Source organism: Podarcis raffonei, chromosome 16 (assembly GCF_027172205.1).
Source record: "Podarcis raffonei isolate rPodRaf1 chromosome 16, rPodRaf1.pri, whole genome shotgun sequence".
Lineage (NCBI taxonomy): Eukaryota > Metazoa > Chordata > Lepidosauria > Squamata > Lacertidae > Podarcis > Podarcis raffonei.
In genome coordinates, this window is record NC_070617.1 from 12,893,513 (window position 1) to 12,919,494 (window position 25,982).

The 25,982-nt window shown below is 47.5% G+C and overlaps 2 protein-coding genes across 3 annotated transcripts in view; both read left to right on the forward strand.

Annotated features, from left to right (window-relative positions):
- The window catches only part of LOC128403931 (dual specificity protein phosphatase 10-like), a 259,214-nt gene that overhangs the window by 96,857 nt on the left and 136,375 nt on the right, over positions 1-25,982 (forward strand). The window lies entirely within an intron of this gene.
- ATL3 (atlastin GTPase 3) lies at positions 647-25,727 on the forward strand. Of its 2 annotated transcripts, XM_053369119.1 has the most exons (14): positions 765-780; positions 5,885-6,165; positions 8,105-8,322; positions 9,152-9,295; positions 10,239-10,343; positions 11,453-11,503; positions 12,223-12,279; positions 14,622-14,714; positions 15,040-15,178; positions 16,959-17,086; positions 18,359-18,415; positions 20,140-20,211; positions 20,852-21,283; positions 22,565-25,727. In XM_053369119.1, the coding sequence occupies exons 2-14, from the start codon at positions 5,916-5,918 to the stop codon at positions 22,673-22,675; spliced, it is 1,857 nt and encodes a 618-aa protein (XP_053225094.1). In that variant the 5' UTR covers positions 765-780; positions 5,885-5,915; the 3' UTR covers positions 22,676-25,727. The 2 variants fall into 2 exon arrangements, with proteins under 2 accessions (XP_053225095.1, XP_053225094.1); XM_053369120.1 differs by lacking the exon at positions 5,885-6,165 and having other exon boundaries at positions 647-780.

Consider the following 25,982-nt stretch of genomic DNA (forward strand, 5'->3'; position numbering starts at 1 on the left):
CCATGAACCTAGATGGCTTCAAGAGGTTTAGGCAAATTCATGGGGGATAAGGTTATTGATACCCACTAGCCTGGACGGCTATGTTCTGCCTCTACAAGTTGCTGGTGCAGTGCTCTTGTGCTGGAATCCTGCTTGCAGGCTTCCCACAGGTTGGCCCCTATGAGAACAGGATGCTGTCCTAGATGGGCCATTGGCCTGATCCAGCAGCTTCTGCCTATGTCCTGATGATTTCTATTTACAAATCATTATTTATAAAGTAAATATTTGTGATTATTTATAAAGTTGCATATAAATTAGCATCTTTTTCTGCAAATCTGCGCAGAAGCGGCCTGCTTTTTTTAAAAAAACATTTTTGATTAAAGATTTAAAGGTACTGTATCCTCAAAAACAGGATGCCTTCCGCAGCACGCGCTTCCAAAGCTCCTCCCTGGCGACTCCGAAAGAAGCCCGACCTCTTCCGTCTGCTTCTCCCTTGGGGAGAAAGCGAGAGAGCGCGTCCTTTCTTGATTCTCCACCCCTTGGTCTCTTGGGAGTTGTAGTTCTCTTGGATTGCCCTTACCCAGTTCCGTGGGCGAGAGACGGCAGCTGCTTGGACTCCAATTCCCAGCATGCACCCTTCCCCAAGGCTCCTTGCCCTCCTCCTTTCTCCGCTTCATGCCTGCGGCGACCCCGCCTCTTGCCTGCTCCGAGATGGGGCGGGAAGGAGGGCGGGAAGGAGGCGGCTCCGTGTCATTCCTTCGGCGGCGGTAGCTGCGAACGGTGTCAAGCTGGCGGCGGGCGGTAAGGGCCCTCTTTTCTTAATCGGATTTGGATCAACCAACTTTTTTGGGGGGGGGTTAATATCCTCTATGGTGAGAGATAGGAATATATCCCCCTCCCCATGGAAGATAAGGCCTCTGTGGAGAAACTGTATGAACACCCCCCCCAAAGATGGGGTGGGGGAGCCTGGGTCCCCTATAGGGATGAGGTGCCTCCGGAGCAGATTGCAAAGAGCCCCATATAGTGACCGGGACCATTTGTGGGGGAAATGAATGGAGCCCCGCTCCCCTTCCAGGGACAGTGGAAACTTACTTTCCTTCCCCAACCTGATGCTCTCAAGATGCATCGGACTACAACTTCCATCCGTCCCAGCAAGTGTGATCAATACTCATGGATAATGGGAGTTGTGGTACTAGATGCAAACTCTGCGGTAGAGCCAGAATGCCTCTGGAAGCTGAGTTGGGGGACTGGGGCATGGTAGCTTGTTTGGAAGAGCATGCGAGTCTTAATCTCAGGGACGTGGGTTCGAGTCCCATGTCGGGCGATTCCTGCATCGCAGGAGGTTGGGCTAGATGGTGGTCCCTTCCTACTCTACAATTCTGTGGTTCCTGTTGTTGTTGAACTCGTGTCAGCCCCAGGCAGCATGGTCAACAGTCAAGGATGATGGGAGTTGGAGTACAACAAAATCTAGAGAGCCACACTGCCCCATGGATTGAGGTTAATATGGAGAGAATGCAAACACGCCATTGGAAGGGGGTAGTTTGGGTTGCCCCTGTAGGGTTGGTATAAAACATATAGAAGTACTTTTATAAGAATGCAGCATCTAGACACAATTCTTCCTCTCTTGTCCCTCTGTGCACAACCTGAAGGTAGTGAGCCTTGCACAATTCTCTATTTTGAACTTTTAACCACACATGTTTCTGAAGTTAGGCACCGCTGTTTTCAGTCGGGCTCACTTCTAAGAAAAGTGTGAGCAGGATTTCTTCCGTGGAAGCTCAACCGAGATGGAGTATGGAAAGGAGGATCTTATTTTCAATGCTATTTCCTTGTCTTCCTTCATTAAATCACCCGTGATTAGCATCCGCCTCAAACATGCATGCAATGCAGGGATGTTGCGCTTGGACAAGCCCCTCTTCCAGGTTTGACTGTATTTGGCAGGCAAATTCCCGGACCAGTATTTCAGCATATTTCTCAATTGTTCACTGCTCACGCTGCTGCCATGTTGGGCGAGATCACCGATCTAGGTGGTGTGGCAATTTTACCTTTCAGCAGAGTCCTGAAGAAGGTTGCTGCAATGGCAACTTCTTCATGCACAAAGCACGAGTCTTAAACTGCTTCAGATACTGGAAGGGTTGCATTATCTTGCTTAAACCTTTCCATTCATGCAGGCCCACATGGGGGGGATCTTCTCTGCCACCCACTGCCATGGACGGAAGTTTGGTTGGTGGGTAAGTGGGAGAGGGCTTTCCCCACAGCGATGCCCCGAAAGCTGGAACTGGACATTTGCTGAGCTCCTTCCCTGATGGCGTTTCAGCTCCAGTTTAAAACTTTTATTTCAACGAGCCTCAGTGGAAGGGCTGCAGCTCAGTGGTAGAACACACACTTTCCATGCAGAACGCCTTAGGATCAGTCTCCAGTGGCATCTCTAGGTAGGGCTGGGAGAGACCCCTGCCTGAAACCCAGGAGAGCTGCTGCAGACAGTCCTGAGCTAGATGGACCAATGGTCTGACTCGGCGTAAGATAGCTTCCAATGCACCTTTTAAAATATTTGGTTATGCTCACTCACAATGTTTATTATGCAGTTATATTGGCTTTCTATATTTTTATGTGTTATAAGGGCATAAGAAGAGCCTGCTGGGTCAGACCAGATGCCTGTGAGATGCTCACAAGCAGGACATGAGCGCAGCCACTCTCTGCCCGCCTGCAGTTCCCAGCAACAGGCATTCAGAGGCATAGAACATAGCCTTTGTGGGTGTTAGCCATCAATACTGCTGGGATAGCTCAGTTGGAAGAGCATGAGACTCTTAATCATGGGTTCAAGCCCCAAGTTGGGCAAAAAGATTCCTGCATTCAAAAGGGCTGGAGCAGATGACCCATGTGGTCCTCCTCTCCTCCATGAATTTGAACAATCCCCTTTTAAAGCCCTCTAAGCTGCTGACCATCGCTACCTCCTGTTGTTTTAAGCATAAGACCAATTATGGATGTACACTGCTACCAGGATCAGAGGCAGGATGCCATCGAATACTGGTTGCTAAGATTGGGGAGAGTTGCTTTCTCACTTGTGGGTTTCTGAGAAGCATCTGCTTGCCACATAGGTCTTTGTTTTGGTCCAGCCTGAATGCTTCTGAAGCTCTTTCACCAGTTCCAAGTTGCCTTGGGTGCTGTTACGCCACTGGAAGGCACAATATCATTTAATGAGCAATGACAGTAATTGAATTAAGGCGTTTGTTGCCACGAGGCGTAGCTAGCTGGCAGTTCTGTGAGCTCCGATGATATCAAAACAGCGGTTTGCACAACGACGTGGAACATGGGAAGCTGCCATATCCTGAGCCAGGCTATTTGTCCCTGTAGCTCAGTATTGTCTACACTGACTGGCAACAACTCCCCAGGGTTTCAGGTAGGGCGAGGACATTCCCACAGCTACCTGGGTGTGAACCTGGCCCTTTCTGCATGCAAGGGAGATGCTGTACCACTGAGCTGTGGTCCTTCCATAGAGATTTATTGAGGGCTATTGCCTGTGATGCCTAAATGGAACCTCCCTGTTTAGAGGCAGAATATCTGTAAATGCCAGTTGTGACTTGGGGAGGCGAGTGAAATGGTTGTTGCCTTAATGCTTTTCTTATGAGCTGAGTTTGCAGAAACCGGTTCTGCTTTATTGAGGTGCTGGGAGGCCACAGAAGATGCGATGGGTTGTGTAGAGATAGCACTTGCGTAGGCCTCTGCTTCATGGAGCAGAGGAGATGGTGGAGAGGCTTCCCTTCCAGACAAGTGGCAACGTATGCTAAATGCAAAACAGGCGAGATTTCAAGGGAGCGGTTGAGGTTTCTGACTCACTGCAGGCAGCGGCTAGCTGGCAGAGCTCATGGTATGTGAGTGAATTGTATTCACCCCCCCACTGGGTGTGTTCAGTGTTGCCTTTTTCCTTTCACGGAAGTTTTACGTTTCAGAGGAGAGTGGAAAACCCTCTTCCGAACTTGCGGCTTGCCAGAAGTAGCTTAGGGCATCTCTGACGAAGGTATTTTAGCAGCAGCAATCTTTGCAGGAGACATTTTAACTGGATTCTTCCCCCTGTTCCCTAGCACCCCTGAAAATTCTCAAGCAGACACAGCCATTATGTTTGGACCCATAACCTGAAATGTTGCAATGAATAAAGTCTAGAATCCAAGTTTATTAGGGCAAAAGCCAGTGACACTAAACACCACAAGATCAAACAAAAAGAAATCAACAACAACAGAATGAATAAAGTCTAAGGGTGCGGATTTGAACTTGGGTCCCCCCAGTTCTTGTCTGATGTTCTGGTAACTACTACACAATATTAGCTTTATCTCTGCTGTTCTTGAGCAACCTTTCTTACCTGCTAGCAGCTGCAACAGCGCCAGTCCTTGCACACAGCTGCTCTAGGCAGCAGCAGCCCACAGGGAAGGCCTAACAACAAATTCTGCATTATGCTGCTTCTGATTATCCGGGGTTGGCAGCTTAGATCTGGAAATAAGCTTAATTAGCGTGTGTGTGTGTGTGGAACAATAGTTGTATTATTGTTGTTATTATTATTATTATTACATATATTCATCAATTTTTCAAAAGATGCCAAAAGTGTTTTACAAAAACAAACATTAAAACTAACATAAGCATTATAACAAATTAACCTCAGAAGATGGAATCAGGACGGCTTTAACAGTTTGGGGAACTGGGCCAAAATTAACCAAATGAAGTTCAAAAGGGACAATGTAAAGCTCTGCATTTAGGAAGCTATAATCAGATGCACAAATATAGGATGGGGGATACCTGGCTTGCCAGCAATACATGTGAAAAGCATCTAGGGTAGACCACAAGCCTAGCATGAGTCAGCAGTATGATGCAGCAGCAAAGTAAGCTAATGCAATTCTAGGCTGCATCAACAAAGGTATAGGATCCAGATCTAGGGAACTTACAGAACCACTCCATGCTGCATGCGAAGACCGAGAGGTGATATGATACTTGAAAAGCTGCCACATGGATGATGGAGCAAGCATGTTTTCTGCTGCTTTGGAGTGTAGGACCCAAACCAATAGATTCAAATTGCAAGAAAGGAGATTCTAACTCAACATTAGCAAGAACGTTCTGACAACAAGAGCTGTTTGACAGTGGAACCAAGTCTCTTGGAAGGTAGTGGACTCTCCTTCATTGGAGGCTTTTAAAGAGAGGTTGGATGGCCACCGGTCAGGGATTCTTGAGCTGTAATTCCAGCATAGCTGGGGGGTGGAATAGAAGCCCCTTGGGGCCCCTTCCAGCTCTGCAATTCCATGATTCTCTAAGCCAAAATACTGACTGGTGATGTCTTTTTTATTTGCTTTATGAATGCCATTTTATTTACCTTAAAGCTGTTTGCTGCCGTAATATTTTTTTCCTTAATGTTGGCTGGGTAGAAATATTTTTTCACAAATAAAAATAAAATAAAAGTTCCCTTGTGTTTAATTTCCTCCTAGCCTGTGCTCTTGCAGTGCTAAGAGCAGGTGGCCTATTGAATTACTTGGGCAGGAAAACAGAGGTTTTAAAGGTGATGTTAATTTAATTGGCCTATTTTTCAACCAGGCAGATAAGAAGATCAGAGAGGAGGCTGATGTGGTCCTAACTCGACAGCTTGCAAACTGCTGAGTTCAGGGGAGAAAGAAAAAGGGTTCTTTTTGCGTAGCAAAAGCGTTTCATTGTGGGGAACCTCAGGCTGAGTTGCCCATGTGGCCCTCCAGACCCCTCTTTCTGGCCCTCTCCTGAGGAGGGGGAAAGGAGGGTTAGAAAGGATAGAAACCTGACTGAAATAATGGTTCCTCCTTGGAACTCGGCCTAGTGAGCCCTTTGTTGCCGTGGAGACCGGATTGTTATGATCTCCTTGGGCCAGAGAGGATGGGTTTTGTCCTCTTCCTTTTAGCCTCCTGCTGCCCTCGTTGGTTTGAAAGCTCATGAAAGCCCGGAAGAAGAAGAAGCCAGGCTTGCAACAGAAGCCTCGGCCCTCGAGGAGCTGCCCCAGTTTGCTGGATGCCACCCCCAGGCGGCCCATAATATCTCGCAGAGTCTGCCCGCACAGGTGGGCTCCTCTGACCCGGCCTCGCGGGGCAGTGAGTGGTCCCGGCCGGCGAGAGCCATGGAGGTGTGAACCCTCGCCTCAGGAAGTGCCTCTCCTGGATCGGTTCGGCTCCGTGCACATGGATGGTGAGAAGTCAACGAGTGGAGCTCCTGTTTGCTGCGCTAATAATGCACAGGTCGATCTGTGGGGCATCTGGTGTGTATGTATGTGGGGTTTCTAGCGTGCCAGAATTTCAGTAGTCCTGGCAAGAGTATTCCATCTGTGCCACTTAATACCAAGGCAGAAACACAAACACATATACACATGGGTGTATCTCTCTCTGTATCTGTGCATATATTACATTTATTTTGACATTTAAATCCCACCTTTCCTGTGAGGAGCTCAAGGTGGCCTAGATGGTTCTTCTCCCCATTTTATCTTCACAACAACTCTGTGAGGTCCTTCCTTCCTTCCTTTCGTTCTCTCTCTCTCTCTCTCTCTCTCTCTCTCTCTCGGTGGCCTAGATGGTTCTTCTCCCCATTTTATCTTCACAACAACTCTGTGAGGTTCGTTCTTTTGTTCTCTCTCTCTCTCTCTCTCTCTCTCTCTCTCTCTCTCTCCCCCCCCCCTTCTCTCTCTGTGTGTGTGTTTGAATCTCAATTGATCCAGGAGTGAGAAACTTATGTGGCTCCTGCCACTTGTTGATGGACTACAGCTCCCAGCATCCCTGACCATTAGCCATGCTGGCTGGGGCTCATGGGAGTTGGAGTCTAGGGCTGGGCGATATCAGGTTTTCATGTATCACCAGCTAAACATCGCGATAAAGTGATACATCACAATCTTGAAAAGGATAGAGTATCAGCGAGGCACCAGGGTGAAGCTGCTACCACCATGCACTCCACTGCCAGCACCCAGTGAAGGGAGAAAGGAGGCAGTCCGCCTGCTTGGCCAGAGAAGAAAGTTAAGATGCCAGCCGGCTGACAAGCCCCACTTGTAATATACCTTTGAGTCCAAACGCCGTTGTGATCTGGCCCTCAAACTGGTCCTGGACAATGTATTGATACATCGCCCAGGCCAATTGGAGTCCACCAACATCTGGAGGGCCACAGGTTTTTCACCCCTGCCCTAGACTGATTGAGGTCATAGAATCATAGAATCGTAGAGCTGGAAGGGACCCAAGGGTCATCTAGTCCAACCCCCCGGAACGCAGGAATCTCAACTGAAGCACCCAGTACAGATGGCCATCCAACCTCAGCCAAATATGTTAGATCTGATCTTCAGCTTAACAAAACTGAAAAGAGTATGCTTGGTTAATTTTACTCCTGCGTGATTCTCATTATCTTTTCCCCCCGTGACAAAAATTACTTGAGCTCAAATAACTAGATTATTGTGGGTGGGGGAATCAATGTGTACTTCATGTAGTTTAAATGCTATATCCAGTCAAAGCTTTCCTTGGAAGCTGTTATGGCTGAAATACCTGTTAATGTCCTGAGACATGACAATTCAACGGCACAAATCATTTTACCTTATTTACATGCAAAGGTAAAAAAGCACTAGAAACTGCTGATATGCTAATCTTAGCATATCCAAAGAGCTGTGTGTTTATACCAGGGGTAGGCAACGTAAGGCCCGTGGGCCAAATGCGGCCCAATCACCTTCTCAATCTGGCCCGCGGATGGTCCGGGAATTAGTGTGTTTTTACATGAATAGAATGTGTCCTTTTATTTAAAATGCATCTCTGGGTTATTTGTGGGGCATAGGAATTCGTTCATATTCCCCCCCCCAATATAGTCCGGCCCACCACATGGTCTGAGGGACGGTGGACTGAAAAAGGTTGCCGACCCCTGGTTTATACCATACCGTACAATTAAAGCACATGGAATCTTGGGAACTGTGGTTTGTTATGGTGTGCTGGGAATTGTAGTTCAATGAGGGATAAACTACAGTTCCTTGGATTCTTTGGGGGAAGCCATGACTGTTGAAGTACTATAAACGTGCTTTAAATGTATGGGGTGGGCAGGCCTTGCTAGCCTGGTTGTTGTTGTTGTGTGTTGACACCCAGCCCCCTTTCTCTCCTTTATGCAGCTGGGGATGCCATGGGGGGAGCGAAGCCTGGCCCAGTGCAGATTGTGCTGGTGCACAAAGACCAACACTCCTTTGAGCTGGACGAGAAGGCGCTGAGTCGTGTCCTCTTGGCTGATGCTATCCGGGACCTCGATGTGGTGGTGGTGTCCGTGGCCGGTGCCTTCCGCAAAGGCAAATCCTTCCTCTTGGACTTTCTGCTGCGTTATATGTACACACAGGTGAGCCATCCCCCTGTTCACTGGCTCATTGTCTGTTGCTATTGTTAAAGGTCCTTTATTAATTTACAAAGCCCAGAACGACCTAGGGCCAGTGTACCTCAGGGAACACCTGAATGAACCCTTACAGCCCATCTCAGTCCTCGAGATCATTTACAGGAGTGTTGTTGACTGTTCTCCAAATTGATGAGGGTCATTTAACAAGGAATCAAGCCTTTAGTGTCACCAGCTCAATCCTGTGGAATACTCTGCCAGTAGAGATTCAGCGGGTGCCTTCTGTGCCAACTTTTAAATGCCTGCTGGAAATTTACCTAATCCCTCTGGCTTATGCAGGCAATTAAGAATTTTGACTTTTGATATGATTTTTATTGTGTGGTTTTATGTACAATTGTTGAACACTGCCTTGATTTTTTAAAAAACAAATAGTATATAAATATTTTTTTATAAATAAAAAAATAAGCATTATTTAAAACAATGCACCTGGAGCTTAGAGAATTTTCACAAGTAAAACGAAACGGACACAAGGGTCCTATTTGCAAAGAGCCTACATTCTGTTCATCTTCAGTCCCCAAACTTTTGGTGGAACCATGCAATCAGGTTTTGTTTGGGCTTTTTTGCATCATGATAGCAGACCACGTTTTGATTCTGGTTTGTTTTATTTAGAGATAGAATCAACCACGGTTCTGCAGATTTGTAATATGACTGGAAGCCTTTGTCAAAACTGAAAGCAGGAGCTATTATTCTCTTACAGGGGACACATGGGAGCCTGATGGCTCATTCTTGTAATACTACACAGTTTCCTTATTTGTGCTGTTTCCCTGTTGTTCCACAGAAAGAAGGGGGCAGCACCAATTGGCTGGGCGACAAGGATGAACCCCTGACGGGCTTTTCCTGGCGCGGTGGATCTGACCCAGATACCACTGGCATCCAAATCTGGAGCGAAGTTTTCATTGTGGAGAAACCAAGTGGAAAGAAGGTACGGGGGCAGTTGAGAAGGAGTTGGAATTTGATTAAAACGGAAAGCGAAAACATTTCTTCACCCCTCCATGGCCACAGTAGGAAACCTCAGGACTGGGGGTCAAATGTGGTCCTCTGCTGTGTTCTGGTCTGTTGCCGGAACCCATGGTGAAAGAGGCACAGTTGGTTGAAGGTTTCTGCACCATGGACAGCTCCAAGTGAGCAACTTTCTCCAGCAAAGGCCCTCCTGCAGACTGCGTCCTCTAAGCTCCACCCCCTTGGGAGAACCTCACAACCTTAAAGGGCCAACCCTGTGGTCTGAAGATGGGTGCTCCTCCTTCATGCCATCTCCTCTCTCCTGGTGCACTTCTGACATGGCAGGACTGCTGGTGTGCAGTGGGAAACGTCTGGCTTTTTTTCTGGCTCAGGAGAAGGTGTCTGCGAGGGTCCAGGCTCTTTCCTTATAGCAGTTTTAGAAATTAGCCAGACTGTTTTCACACAATAATACCCCATCCTGTAGAATTCCATCAGTTATATTTTAGCTCCACAATCAGAATTTCAGAAACAAAAATGCTTTTTCTGTGCATCCTGAGCAGTGCCTTAAAGGCCCTAATGGTCTGGGAAGTGTCTCTGGGAGCTCTTGCCCCATCACTTCAGACCCCATGCTCTCCCTAACTTCCACAGCCAGCTCTGAGCCCAGACCCAGCTCCCCATCTGGTACCCCTGCAGCCTCTGTGCCTATTTCATGACACCCTCCAGTCCTTGCTGTCAGGTCCTCTGGACTCTTCCCCAGGCCACATTGCTTCCCCAGCCACCCCCACCCTTAAAAAAATAATAATCTAGCAAGGACTGAGTATGTTCAGAGACCACAGAATGCCAGGGGATGGGGAGAGTGGGAAACTGTGGGGTGGAGAGAGCACTGGAGCATCTCTTGAGCCTGATGCTCTCACCTGTGCTTCCAGGTGGCGGTCGTGCTGATGGACACCCAGGGAGCTTTTGACAGCCAGTCAACAGTCAAGGACTGCGCCACCATCTTTGCTCTCAGCACCATGACGAGTTCTGTTCAGGTGAGTGTCCCCTGTTTTTTGGTTGTCGTTTGAATAAGGTGTGGCAAGGGCTTTCGCCATGGGCGTGTGATGAGACTCCCTCCTCATCGATTGGAGGGGAAGGCGGCTACAATCAAGACAGAAAAGCCAAAGCTGGGTTGTTTCTAGGAAGGCAGTCTGTGTCGCTAGGCCTCTCCTGGCCTTGGAAGTGTGTGTGTGTGTGTGTGTGTAAGTGTGTGTGTGTGTGTGTGTGTGTGTGTGTGTGTGTGTGTAAGTAAATACATACAGTGGTACCTCGAGTTACAAACGCTTCAGGTTACAAACTCCGCTAACCTGGAAGAGTTACCTCAAGTTGAGAACTTTGCCCCAGGATGAGAACGGAAATCGTGTGCCAGCGGCGCAGTGGCAGCAAGAGGCCCCATTAGTGAAAACACGCCTCTGTTTAAGAACAGTTTCAGGTTAAGAGCGGACCTTCGGAACGAATTAAGTTCGTAACGAGAGGTACCACTGTATCCAATTAGGAGTCTGAGCTTGGGAGCCTTTTGGAGACCTGAGAGCGTTATATTTAATTATGTATATTTAAATCCCATCTCAGAAAGTGAAAGCTGGCAAAACAGAACAAGATCTAAAAACTCGGTGGCATTTTGTCCTGTTGTTTCCCTATTCATCCCTGATCCAAGGTTTCCCAAACTTGGGTCTTCAGCTGTTTTTAGACTACAACACCCATCATCCTTAGGTACCAGGACTAGCGGTCAGGGATGATAGGAGTTGTAGTCCAAAAATGGCTGGAGACCCAAGTTTGGGAAGCCCTGGGCTAGTCTAAGTGAAAGCATCTAGGAATGTAGGGAGCTGCCTTATGCTGAGTGAGGCCATTGGTCCACCTTATACTGAGCAAGGCCATTGGCTGAGTGTTGCCTCCACTGACTGGGAAGTGGCTGTCCTGAGTTTCAGCCAGGGGTCTCTTCCAGCCCCACCTGGAGATGCCAGGGATTGAGGCTGGGACCTTCTGCCAGATTAAACCAGTTAAGGCAATCTTTAATGAGCCATAAGAGTCTTTGTTGCAACAGGCTAAGGCAGCTGCCCTTCTGGATTTTTTTCACCATTGCAGCTGTCCCTTTCCCCCTTTTTAGATCTACAACTTGTCTCAGAACATCCAGGAAGATGATCTGCAGCAGCTACAGGTAGGTGATAAGAAAAACAAGAAACACATTTCCCCTTGCAATGCTCATGGTGCTGTGCAGAACACAAAAGGGGATACAGTTGTTGTTGTGGTGGTGGTTGCTATAATTCCAATTTATTTATACTTACTGCTTGATGCCAGGATAGGCTTCTAAGTGGTTTCCAAGTAGAACAAGCTCTAGTTCTGCTTGCAGGTTACTGTGATGATAATCTGGTCGGCCACTGTGAGAACAGGATGCTGGTCTGATCCAGCAGAGCTCTTTCTGTGTTCTTTATACTTTCTGAGCTCAAGCCGTGAGAGACCCAGAGTCAGGGGCACACCTGTTGCTGCCATTCCCTTATCAGGGGTTCTCAAAGGGAGTGTGGCAGGAGAGAATGGCAAGCGTGGCAGGAAGGTTCAAGAACCATCAAAGAAACACTTAAACATTTCAGTGTAGTGTAGTGTAGTATAGTATGGTATAGTCCCAGTATAGGATAGTACTGTATCAAAATAATTTTTATTTATTTGCAGAATATGGATATATTTTCAAAATGAGAGCAAGAGCATCAAGTGATATTGCATTGTTTCTTTTTGTTTTCCAATGCATTTCTTATCAGTAGATAAGTGTGGTGCAAGCAATTTCTTTTTCTGAGAGTGTGGCCTGGGTAAAAATTTTTTTTTGAGAACCGCTGCTTTAGATCTTTAAACAAAATTCAGCATGTTTTTGATTTCCTTTTGTAGCTCTTTACAGAGTATGGACGCCTGGCCATGGACGAGAGCTTCCTCAAACCATTCCAGGTATGCATCTGAACAGATGGGGCTGGGCCAGGAGGTGGGAGACACACATACATTCTTGGCTGGTGGGCCCTCACTTCCCGCTGTCCATGCACACCCCAGATTTGCACAGTCTGCAGATTTGTTACTCCACTGTACGGAAGCTTGATGCAGATATCAAGAGTCAGTGGGGAGAAATGGGTAGAGGGGTGGTTTTTTCAAATCCCTGCTCAATGACAAAGCTTATTGGGCGACCTTGGAGCACTCACAGTCCTTCAGCCTAACCTTCCTCACTGGATGTTCTGAGGATTTTTTTTTTCAGGCCTGGGTTGGGGAAAGGACAATGCTCTGAGTTGCTTGCAAGGAACAGTGGAGTGCAATAGGAGGTGCATCAGTTTTTTAAAAAAAGATATTTATTGAGATTTTCCACCTTAATACATTAAAAAATCAAAAAAGAAAAAACAAAAAAGTTAAAAACACATAAAGTTTACAATCCGTATTTTCAATAACATATTTCCCTGACTTCCCCAAACCTCCCCTTCTTATATTCCAATTCAAATTGTTAGTTCAACAAGTTCTTATCCCCAATTTTTGACCTTTTTATATTTAATTCATTTTAGAAAAACCAATTTTAACTTATAAACATCAATATTTGTACATCAGTGCTCATTCTTAAAACTTTTTTCTAAAGGCGACCCAAATTCCCTTCCACGAATTCCCCAATTTCCATACTAATTACAAAACAAAATAAAAAAACAGATTATACTTGTACACCCTTTGGATTCCCAAACCCCACCGGGATGTGCATCAGTTTTGTAGAACTGAACTGAGTGGTGAAATTGGATTTTCTGTTTGTATATATTTAGAGTTGAGTCACTCTCACTTGCCTGACATATTTCCGGTCCCCTCCAAACATCCTTTTTATGGTGCATTCATGGTCGGTAGTGTTCATGATGGTATCTGGGCAGTTTGATGTGGTCCTGCTTTCAATCCTTTGTGTTTGCAGAAAATTCTAGGTGGACGTATTGCTTCATTTCGCATTGGTGCCTGCCCTATTAGGTAAAGGTAAAGGGACCCCTGACCATTAGGTCCAGTCGTGACTGACTCTGGGGTTGCGGCACTCATCTCGCTTTATTGGCCGAGGGAGCCGGCGTACAGCTTCCGGGTCATGTGGCCAGCATGACTAAGCCACTTCTGGCAAACCAGAGCAGTGCACGGAAACGCCGTTTACCTTCCCGCTGGAGCGGTACCTATTTATCTACTTGCACTTTGACGTGCTTTGGAACTGCTAGGTTGGCAGGAGCAGGGACCAAGCAACGGGAGCTCACCCCGTCGCAGGGATTCGAACCGCCGACCTTCTGATCGGCAAGTCCTAGGCTCTGTGGTTTAACCCACAGCACCACCCGCATCCCGCCTGCCCTATTACTTCCCTGTAACTTTTCATACCGCAAATGTCCCAGGGTGGGTGGTGGTTGTTTTTTTACCCACCTTCATTGCACTGCAAGGCATGTAGACAGCCAAACCAGGATGAATGCTCCTTGTTGTTTAACTGCCAACCCCCTTAAACAAATCAGAAGGAATGCTCAATAAAGATAATGTCACATGGCCTCTTCAGGCATCCTTTCTATGGCACATTCGTGATGGTTTTTTTGCTTCTGATGGTGTCGGGGTGGTTATGTGCAAAGAGTGCCTCCCTCCAGACAGCGGTAACACTGGGGAAGCCTCGCCGAACATCTGTTAAAATGGAACAATGCGTGGATGGCCCAGTATAAAACCCATCATGAAAGCACTATTACTGCATCAATGATATGTTGCAGAATACAGTGGTACCTTGGGTTACAGACGCTTCAGGTTACAGACTCCGTTAACCCAGAAATAGTACCTCGGGTTAAGAACTTTGCTTCAGGATGAGAACAGAAATCGTGCGGTGGCAGCGGGAGGCCCCATTAGCTAAAGTGGTACCTTAACAGCTTCAGGTTAAGAACGGACCTCCAGAACGAGTTAAGTTCTTAACCTGAGGTACCACTGTACTGTACATCCTCCCCCAAAATAAACCCCCCGCCAGTTGGGGGGGGGGCTTCCCATTTCATTCAGGGGAAGCAGAGCTTGCTCCCATGGAGGGAGGTCTGTTTTTCTCATGTCCTCTTCATGAGCTTCTCATTGGGGCATCTGGCTGTTCTTTGCATGAAGCAGGATGCTGGACTATCGATGGACAGTCTCCTCACCCCTGGTTTACTGGGTTAGGTTCTCAAGGGGCCCTCCCAGCCACACCTGCCTCCCTGTCTTCTAGAACTGAGCCAAACTTACTCAGAAGATCTGTTTTTGAGGCCCTTTCTCAGTCCTCCCGCCTCTCTCGCCCCATGCAGACCCTGATGTTCCTGGTCCGTGACTGGAGCTTCCCATATGAGTACCACTATGGCCTGGAAGGTGGCATGCGTTTCTTAGACAAGCGTTTGCAGGTAAACAAACAAACAAACCCAAAAGCAATTGAACCTGTTGGAGGAGACCTGGCGGAGAGGAGCTTGTCATGGCATGGAATTATTAGGAAAAGCAACTACAGGACTAGAACCTCCGCTGGGTTTTTATTTTAAATGAAAGTTGACAAACTCAGGGATGCTACCACGTTGCAGCATGCAAGCATCCTTCTCTTTAACTTTGTCCATTTATATTTCCTCCAATTTGGAAATTAACATTGTTCTTAACTTGAATTTTTTGTGTGCGTATTCTCTCGTCGTTTGAAAAAAAGTAAAGTGTGAGATGACTTATGGTCCTTCCCACCACCAGGTGAAATCTCACCAGCACGAGGAGATCCAGCATGTCCGGAAACACATCCACTCCTGCTTCACCAACGTCAACTGTTTCCTCCTGCCCCATCCAGGCCTCAAAGTGGCCACCAGTCCGAATTTTGATGGGCGTCTGAAAGGTATGGGCCCCGTGTTGTACAATGGCAAACTCAGCAAGCCAGGATTAGAAACTCTGCTTTGTTCCCGGTTTGCAGGGCGTGGAAGCAGGTGGAAAGGCAAAACTGTGATCTGGTGGGCGGGCATTGTTGTGCCCGAGCCCAAGGGATCTGAAGGATCTGTTCACGTACCACCAAACTATGGTTTGGTAGGACTAGCCCTTATGTTGTCCCACAAACCAATGGCTAAGCTTCCTTAACCATGGTTTGGTGCAATGCAATGTTTCAGAGGTACCCAAGGGAGTGCTTGTATGTGCTTTCGTGGAGGGGAATATTTTATATGTACAGTGGTATATGTAAGTACGGACCTCTGGAACGAATTAAGTACTTAACCTGAGGTATCACTGTATATGTAACTTTCCAACAAGGCTATTGAAATTCTGTGGCCTGTATGCCAATTGACGTGCTCTCTCAAATTTGCATAACTGATTTTGCACACTTCCTTACTTTGCATAATTGTTTTGACTTCCACTAGTTTGCTTTGGGGCTCAGTTCAAGACACTTGCTTTGACCTTTAAAAGCCCTAAAGCATTTAGGACCGGAATATCTCCAGAATTGTTTTTGCCTATATAAATGTCTCAGAGGTCCTGCTTTCAAGGTTCAGGTCCTTCCACTTATCTGAGATAAGCCACAGGGGGTACCTGGGAGAAAAAGTCTCCTGGTCTGTATTTAGACAACCTCCTGAGAGAAATGTGCTTGATTTTGTTTAACTGGGTTTTTGGAAGATTCTCATTTGATTATTCTGCTTTCATTTTTAAATAGCTCAATTTTTCCTGCAATTAGTTGTCATTTTAGGTTTTTATCATGTTGATCTTTTTGTGTCATGTACTTTTGTTTTGTTTTTGTTTTAAAAAACCCAGTATATTTATCTGAAATAATTGTGATTGGGAAGGTCAAGGAACTGTATTGCTTTCCAATTCAGCTGCTTCCCTGGCTTTGAACACAAATTTTCAAGAATAGCTTTGCCGACAAAATCTCTGTGGAGAGGATACTTGAACTGATGATGCATAAATAAACATATTGATTGTGGTACTGTGTGCTGTACTGTGTGCTCTATATGATGGTGTACTGTGTACTGTATATGTGTGCCATTGGACAAGTTACTGTAGTTATACGTAGTTCTGGTATAATAATAATAATAATAATAATAATAATAATAATAATAATAATAATAATTATTTATACCCCGCCTATCTGGCTGGGCTTCCCCAGCCACTCTGGGCGGCTTCCAACCAAATATTAAAATACAGTGGTACTCGGGTTACATACGCTTCAGGTTACATACGCTTCAGGTTACAGACTCCGCTAACCCAGAAATAGTACCTCGGGTTAAGATCTTTGCTTCAGGATGAGAACAGAAATCGTGCTCCGGCGGTGCGGCAGCAGCAGGAGGCCCCATTAGCTAAAGTGGTGCTTCAGGTTAAGAACAGTTTCAGATTAAGAACGGACCTCCGGAACAAATTAAGTACTTAACCCGAGGTACCACTGTACAGTAATATTTACATGAAAACCAATAGAAATTATTGGGAGGTCGAGAGAAAAAGAATAGCTTTGCCATCATGAGGAGTAGAATTGTCAATCTTCTTTTTTTAAAAAAAGAAAGTTGATGTGCTCAGCTGCCTTTTATGTACCTAGTGCTGTGTTTGGTGTGTTTTTATGTGGAATCGCAGAATTCCGACTATCCGCCAATGAGAGCAGTTTCCTTTAATTTTCTCCTACCCCCTGTCTATCTCTTTTCTCGCAGACATTGCAGATGAGTTTAAAGAACAGCTGCAGAAGCTCATTCCGTTTGTGCTGGATCCCAGCCAGCTCTTGGAGAAGGAGATCAACGGTTCCAAAGTGACCTGCCGGGGCTTGCTGGAGTACTTCAGGGTATGCTTCGTTTCTTTTTCTTTCCCCCCCTCTAAGGCAGGGGGTGGGGATCTCTTGTGCCTTGGGATGTCGTGGGACCTCATCAGCTCCAGCCAACTCTGTGGTGCGGCCGCATTTGGAATTCTGTATACGGTTCTGGTCGCCTCACCTCAAAGAGGAGTTGGAAAAGGTTCAGAAAAGGGCAGCCAGAATGGAACAACTTCCCTATGAGGAAAGGTTCCAGCGTTTGGGACTTTTTAGTTTAGAGCAAAGGCAGGTGAGAGGTAACATGTCTGAAGTTTGTAAAATGATGCACGGCACATTTAATCGCTAGAACTCGTGAGCATCCTGTGAAGCTGAATGTTAATGATAATTCAGGACCGGTAAATGAAAGGACTTATTCACACAGTGCTTAGTTAAACTGTGGAACTCCTTGCCACAGGAGGCAGTGATGGCCACCAACTTGGACGACTTCAAAAGAGGATGAGACAAATTCATGAAGAGAAAGGACTAGCGATGGCTACTAGCCATGATGGCTATGCTCTGGCTCCGCAGTTGGATGTGAGGACTGAGCGTGCTCCTGGGGCATAGAATGTTGACTGCCTGTTGATGGAAAGAAATAGAAAGCCAGAGGGGAAATGGAATGGAGTATCCTGGGAGAGGGCACGACTGGCTAGATCGCTGAGCAGGATCACTCCACAATGCGACATTTTGTTGTAGGTGTCGCTTGTTTCTGGCAGCTAGTACTTTTACCACCCTAAGACTCTCTTGTTTTATTCTTAAATTACTGTATTGAATTGTTACTAGACATTCCAATGGAAGAACAAAATAAGTTTGCCAGTCCCAGCTATAATAACTTTTCAGAGGTTGTCTTGCAAATGTATCTGCTAAGGCGGATAGGTTTCTTTTTCTCAGTGCCTTTGGTCAGAAGACTGTCTACCCATTCCTAACCATCCAAACAGAGGATCCGGCCATTTGAAGGAGGATGGTTTTAGGAAAACATAGTCCCAGCAACAAAGCTAGAATTCACTATTAACTACTCCATTTGGAAATATCCTCTGTTTAAGTGACTCAGACAGATTAAACACCACTCCTTCTCTGTTTGATAGCAGTTTCACTGGCACTGGGTATTCCAACATCCTCCCATGACTCCTTAGCAGCCTCCTGTAATTCCAGCTTCAAGATTCAGTCTGTTCTTTTGGATCTCAGTTTGTTTGCTAACTAATTGGTGTTGGTATTCTTGTTACTGGCAAATGACTGTAGCTGAACACTGTTGACCTTTCCTCCCTCCAGGCTTATATCAAGATCTACCAGGGGGAAGACCTGCCTCATCCCAAGTCCATGTTGCTGGTGAGCTTTGCCTGGGGTAGCAAGATACAGTCAGTATAGACACTGCTGAGCTAGGTGGACCATTGCATCTGTGGGAAGAAGGGCACATTGCTTTTTTTTTAATAAATATTTTATTAAGGGTTTTCTTGTTTTACAGTGTAAGTGTAATGCCTCGTATTTTTTTTCTTCCATGTAACATTTTTACAAATCCGTTTCATTTGATGAGGCATTAGGGAGAGAAGAAAAAAGAAAGAAAAAAAGAAAGGGGGGTGGAGGGAGGGGAGATGGATGGGGGTGGGGTCGGGTAGCGGTGTTTCTATTATGCTTAATGTATGTAGAGTTTGGTGTCAGCGTGCTTGTGTTGTTCACTTGTGTTCCTTTGGTGGTGAGAGAGGTTGGGGTTGGCCTAGGGTGTGATTGTTTGTTTGTGATTGGCTGTGGTGATCTTTGTTTTCGTGTGTGAGTGAGGTGGGTGGGTGTTTTGGATCAGGTTAGCCATATTGATTTGTATGCTGTTGGTGGATTATTGTCGTAGTCCTGTTGGGCTGTGTATGTGATAAAGGGGAGCCATACCGGGATGAAGGTGTCTTCTTCTGTTTGTCCCCGTGTCAGTTTCAGTTTATTAGTTAATTTTTCTAGTAGGGCTGTTTCCCATACTATTTGGTACCATTGGTCCATGCTTACTCCTGACAGGTCTCTCCAGTGTCTGGTTATGGTGTTTAGAAGGGCACATTGCTTCCTTTTTAAGAGGAAGGCCCTGGCTCACTGGGAGAGCACATGCTCAGCATGCAGAAGGTCCCAGGTTCGATTCCCAGCGTCTCCGGGTAGAGCTGGGAATAACGCCTCCTCTTTGGAACCCTGGAGAGCCACTGCTAGGCATTAGCAAGTCTAAATGGATCCAATGAGTCTCACTCAGCAGAAGGCAGTTTCCTATGTTATTTCAGGGGTAGATAGATCCAGAGGGGCAAGCTGGGTAGAAGGCAGCTACACGAAGCATGCCAAGGGGAGAAACTTGCTCAGAGGTTTTGCGTGGAGCTCAGGTGCCATGCTTTCCACTGCCTCCCTCTGCTCCGCATGCCCCCTGCGGTCTTAAGCGCCTCCCTGTTTGTGATGGGTGCTAGATTGGCTGTCCCACAGCACTTGCTGACGCCAGTGTTTGAAATTCATCAGATGCGTTTTGCACCCGGCTATCAGTTAAAGATGCCCAGGCACTAGGAGGCACATGCCTGGGGATCCTTGGGTCTTGCCTGTTGTCACACACTGACAACACATCCTGTAGAATTCTATCCATGGTATTTTTTTCAGCACCACCAGAACGAATTTCAGGAACCCAAAACTTGTATTGAAAAATATGACTTAAAAACTGTTTGGCCCTCAAATGGTAACTAAACATTCTGTTTTGGTGACTGCAACCTTGGTTTAAGGAGCCATTTGGCATCCAGCTTATATATCTGAGTTTCTAACACTGACTGACGCTGGTGCCAGGGCAAGTGGGTACTTTGCAGCCTGGGATGTAGAACTCACCTGCAAACAACTCAGCTTTTCTTCACCCTTTTTTTTTTCAAAGCAATGGAGTTTCTGGTTCTTATGATTGCAAAGCCATGTTTGCTGAGCATGTACCCCAGTTTGGGGGGAGGGCATAAGATTGCAGAAGTGGGGGAAATGCCTTGTTGGGGGGGTGGAGGGGGGCACAGACGGTGGAACTGATTACATCCCTGTGTTCATTTTACGATCTTTGCTCTCAGGCTACTGCCGAAGCCAACAACCTGGCTGCTGTTGCTTCGGCCAAGGACATGTATTACACCAATATGGAGAAGGTGAGAACGGAGTTGGGGTTGGGGCAATAAAACGGCAAGAAATTCACATTTTAAAGTGATGACACAGAACAGTTAGAGAAGCTCCTCTTTAAACATTGCTCTGAACTGAAACAGTTGAGACCAACAGGCCCAAAGAACATAAATACAACCAAGACAGCCCATCAAGTTTATGAGGTAGTGGCATTCACGTCTGATATTTCCTCCCCAAGGTAGGGCACAATGACACTCTCTCTACAAATGGAACTCCCTTATCTCACCAGTTCCAAGCTATAGTCTGACCTCTGATGGGGCAGCTTCCTAGGACTGAGTTAAAAAAGATGCTTATAGCCAGTGGAGATTGGTCTATTAGGGTGAATAGGGCACTGCCCCATCTATTTTAGTCCACCCTCAGCCAATGCCAGGATGTGGCAGTTCCTGTTAAGTTTTCTCCTCCTTAGTTCAGCGATGCCCTTGCAGAATTCAGCAGCAAATAGGATGGCGAGATGCTAGAGTGAGTTGGTGCTGGCTGCTGTTGGCTCTGGCACCACCTACTGTCAGGCTCCTTGCCTTCCACCCAGTGTGAGCACTAGCCAGCATTGTTCTTAGCCTGCTTTGGAAGGTTGGCAGTGTTAACACCTGTATCCCCTGTCCTGCCCCCCAGCTGTGTGGCGGCGACAAGCCATACGTCGCGCCGGATCTCCTGGAGGAAAAGCACCGCGTGCAGAGTGCCATGGCCTTGAAGCACTTCCAGACCATCAAAAAGATGGGGGGCAAGGAGTTCAGCCAGCGCTACGAGGAGGAGCTGGTGAGGGAGATGAACAGCATCTACGAGGACCTCTGCAAGCACAACCAGAGCAAGAACATCTTCAACACGTTCCGGACGCCTGCCGCCATCTTCAGCCTCATCATCTCCCTCTACATGGGCTCCAACTTCTCAAACTACATCGGCCTCGGCTTTGTTGCCCAGCTCTGCACCTTTCTCGTAGGGATCCTCCTCCTCTGCCTCCTGGCCTGGGGCTACATCCGCTACTCAGGCCAGTACCGCGAGCTGGGCGTCATCATCGACACTACGGCCGAGTTCCTGCTGGAAAGGGTGAGTGGCGGCCTACAAAGCACCAGGTGGATTAACGGTGGAAGCCCGAGGAGATAGCCCCACATGGACCTGCGCTTCCATATGTAGTATTCTGTATCACATGGCATGTAGGGACCAACAGAAACACCCACCGTAATGAAATGGTGCGATGGCAGAGGCAATATGTCTCTGGATCAGAGGCGTGGCGTGGGGAGGGCTGGGGGGTCGTGGTCCCAGGCTCAGATTTTGGAAAGGGTGTGAGGGGGTGCAACCAGGCACCCCCCACGACAGGCTCCCTCATTCACTGAGCTGTGTCTGGGCTGGGCTGGGCCTTCAGGGCTGGGGCAGTGGCACCTCCTCCTTGTGGCTAGTAAAGGGAGGCCCTTGTGTGCCTTGACCCTAGGCTGGCTGAGGGCGAGGAAGTGGGAGGTTGCTGCCGCTGCTACCTACTGAGGCAAGAGGCTCTGGCAGCTGCCTCCTCCTTTGCGAACAGGATGCCACAGCCCTCAGGTCTTCCCTCCTCACGAGGTGGCTTCAAGTCTCTCCCTCCCTCCCCTCACTTTGGCTCAGACCACTGCAGCTCAGTCGGCAATGAGGACTTGTGCTTGTGCGGCCACCTTTCACTCCCTGGGCGCCAACAACCCACATTATGCCACTGTTCTGGATCCCAGTTGCTGGAAAACATAGGCGGGGAGAGTAATGTTAGATCTGTCTCCTGCTTGTGAACTTCCCAGAGGTATCTGGATGGCCACTGTGCGAACAGGATGGTGGACTGGATAGGCCAGTGGCCTGATGCCACAGGACTGTTCTTATGTTACTAACATAATAGTAATAATATTTATATGCCGCCCATTGGACTGGGTTGCGGCAGCCACTCTGGGCAGCTCTCAACAAAATATTAAAAGCAAAATAAAGCATCAAATATTAAAAACTTTCCCATATGGGGCTGCCTTCAGGTGTCTTCTAAAAGTTGAATATTTGTTCATTTCTTTGACATCTGATGGGAGGTGGGGAAGAGGAGACCTGTTCAAAAGTAGGATCTCGCTCTCAATTCTGTTTTTTGCAGCACCTGCTTCATGTGTAGACCTGGCCTCAAATAAATATGAAAAGAAAAAAATGGGGGAGGGAGGAGCAGGAATCTCAATTCCTCAGAAGGCATTTGTGTGGCTGAATGCCACCTGTTACATCTTTTGACAATTCAATGTTTTGAATACTATTCCTGCATTGAAGGGGGTTGGACCCTGTGATCCAACCCTGTGATCGTATGACCTAACCATTCTCTGCCTCTTGCCCTCTCCCCAGGCCACCAACCGTACAAACAGTTCCACTCAGGTTGCGGAAACAAGCAGCTCGTCATCGTCCTCCAGGCCTCCGTCGTCTAGGCCGAGACCCGAGGATAAGAAAAGCAAGTGAGGTCTTAGCAGGAAAGAGAAAGCTACAAACTCGTGGCCAAAGCGACCGTCTCGCTGTAGCCTGCAAACCCGGGAATCGCTTGCAGGGCTTCTAGAGAGCAACTCAGCCTCTGGTTCTGGATATTATTTGCTCCCTTCACATTTAATATTTCTTTCTTTTTTAAAAAAGGAACTGCTTCCCTTGCTCCCCTCCCTTTTAATTTTTGTGCACTTTAAAAGAAAAATCAGCTTTAACGTTCTGTACCAGTTCGTGCCTTGCCTGGGAGCTTGGGGGGGGGGACACCCCCCCAAACGTCAGGTGCTGATCTTGTTCCTTCCACTACCCCCTTCTTATCTCTTTCTGCATATTCTTCTTGGGGATGGGAAGCAGTGGTTATCTCCCTCCCCAAAAGAACCAGCTGCACCACTACCGGCAGCAAAACCTCCAGTGCTTCAGCTCATCGCAGCCATCTTGCTGGCGGGGCTTCTCCTTTGGGCATCCTTTGCCCCAAAGTGGAAGATGCGGATTTTGTGGCCTGTGCCAGGGCCAATCCGAAGCAACTTGTGCCTTTGTGACGCTGAACAAGCACCCTTGTGCCTGTGGCAGCAAAGGGACCCCTCACTTAGTCCTGCTGTTGCCTTAGAAAACAGTATCCGTAGGCTTTTTTCAGGGAAGAACTGATTTATTTAGCATCCTGCAGGCGCTGAGACTGTGGTCTCTGTCCTTTTGCCCCCAGTTCCGATCCTGCTTTTGCTCTCGCGCAGCCGTGATGCATTGTGAGGGCTGGGGGACCGAGTGTGTCCCTATGCCAGGTTCCAGGCAGGCGTCTCGTGGGAACAAATCAGCTGTGTGCACAGCCGAATACCCATGGCAATGCTGAATCCTCTGTTCAGAGGGTTGCATCCAATGCTAGTCCTACGCAGGATAGACCCGCAAGACATGACTAACATTTATTTCAGTAGGTCTACTCTTGAGTGGGAATAGTAGGCTGCAACTCTCTGTGTACCGTAGAAGCTGGGGATAGCCACCAATGGTGCCTGCCAGATGTTGATGGACTACAACTCCCATAATCCCTGGCCATTTTTCTTGCTGCCTTGGGCTGATGCTGGTTGTACTTCTGTGATATCTGTACCCTGTTGGCTGCACTTGCTCTTGGCAGCGATCTGGGAATGTGCCTAGATCAGCAACCTGTGACCCATCAAGCCAAACAGCCATGTATGACAGCCTCTTACGGGGTCAGGGGGCAGGTTGCCTGTTTGGCACTTCGAAAAAAAAGCGTGTGTGTCAAGATGCAGTCTCCAGTCTGTGGGCTGGGTCAGGCTTGGTTGGACACAGATTGTGCAAGTCTGCTCTGGATATTGACCTGTGAGTCAGGTGAAATTTATTCCAAGAAGGCTGGGAGCAGGCCTAGGAGATCCATTGCCTGGACTAGGGAAAGGAGGATTGGCCAAGTGAGCTCACAGTCTTAAAGTCTTATTTGAGGGTGGGTGGGGGGAAGAGGAAGCAGACTCCCATTCTGCATAATGCTCAAAACAAAGCCCTTAACCCCACTAGCCTTCTCTCCCCACAAACAACGCCTGCCCCACCGTGTGACCGTTAGAAAGTTCAAGTCTGCTTGGATGCCAGAAATGTCAGGTCAGAGGGTCTGGTTCTTGTTTCGGTTCCAACGTCTCTCCCTTATTCCTGTGCCATACACACACACACAAAATTATTCTGCTCAAGGCTCTTAGTTACTCCTGCCTCTTCTCACATTCCTGGTTTCCTCCTTTCGCGCAGGTTTTAATAGCTTTATAAGGCCAGGGGTGGGGGCTCCCTTCTCGGCCTTGCCTTTTGCTGCTTTGCTGTCCCCTTTCCCCTTTGCAGCTGGAATAATATCCTGATCAAAAAGCACAAGACACTGACGGCTTCTAGGCCCACTGCATTGCGGAGGGAGAAACTGGCACCACACAGCTTAATATTCATTTCTGCTCTGCTTGTTGGGGTGGCCTCCCTTGCGTGGTCCCACTGACCTTTCCATTCCATGGCTTGCTTGTGTTTTTGGTGAACCAGGTGTGAGGGAACTTTGGCACTCCCATCATCCCTGGCTATTGACCGTGCTTGCAGGGGCTGATGGGAGCTGTAGTTCAGCAACAAGGGTTCCCCCACACCTGTGGGACAGCTTTCCACGGTGCCCCTTTCCCAACGGCACATGTTTCGTGTTAACGGTTTACAGCGTGTGTATGTGTGCACACATGCGGCGGGAGTTGAAACATTTTTCCAAGGCTGTGATGGCAGTGAAGTCATCTGGGCGACTTTAGCTAGAGCTCCAGATGGCTGTAACATTCCACTTGTTCTATTGCTCGTCGACGGGTAACTTAACTCTTTCTGACTTGTGTATAGGGGCACATTTGCACGATAACCTGGTTGCGGGGAAGGGATGCATGAGTCGTTCTTGGCCTCATTGCTGTAACCTTTTGAAGAAATGGGGTGTGGGCAACCTGTTTGCACCTGTGTCTTTTTGAAGGGCTACGCCAGGAGCACAGAACAAGACGGTGCAACTCCTGTTGTCCGCTTTCTGCAACCAGGCAATGAGTAGTGTCAGCCTGCATTTAAATCTCCCTCCTCGCACACTCTTTCCTCCTCTCTATGTATCGTATAGCAAGGGGGTGCCCCTCTCTGTGTTGCCGCGTACCAGTTGAAATTGGCTTGCAGCTCAGATTGGTTCGGAAAGGAAGAAGCTCTTTTCGGCTCCCTTTGGAACACACAGGTTCTACACAGAAGGGAGGAGAGTGTTAAGTTCAAATCGGGGACCTGCTGCTCCGCTGCCCCAAGAAATAATTCTGTTGATAACTGCCCATGTTATGTGCTCATACAGCCAGGTTGTGTGATCATTCCTTTCTCTTGTTGAGAGCACTTCCTTGCCTCCTCGTCTTAAGAACTCCCTCTGTGAGCTTGTTAGTCATTGTATTAGAACTTTCAGCCGGGGACCAATGCTGTGGGGGAGGGAATGTAGATGCCAAATCATATTTATAAAGCGCAAAAAAGAATTGCATTCCACTTTGCAACTGCAAAAATAAAGACCAAGATACTGAAACTGTGTTGTTTTGATGTGTGCTTGTTCCTCCCTCCCCATGTGTGTACACACACACACACACACACACATTAATGTGAGTTGAATGGATGATGTGCATAACAACCGGCCATTATGCACATTCACCAGGCCTCATGGACAGTGTACATAATCTGTCCGTGGGGAAGGAATTGTGCATAATCTCCATCAAACCTTGGGGAATGTGCACATCTTGAGTGCATTTTGAACATTCTCTGGGCAATATGCACATTCTCTGGT

Coding starts and splice junctions, on each gene's coding strand:
- ATL3 (XM_053369119.1), top strand. CDS start 5,916: ATGAAAGCCCGGAAGAAGAAGAAGCCAGGCTTGCAACAGAAGCCTCGG. Junction 15,179..16,958: donor TTTTGATGGGCGTCTGAAAG/GTATGGGCCCCG, acceptor CTTTTCTCGCAG/ACATTGCAGATGAGTTTAAA. Junction 20,212..20,851: donor ATTACACCAATATGGAGAAG/GTGAGAACGGAG, acceptor CCTGCCCCCCAG/CTGTGTGGCGGCGACAAGCC.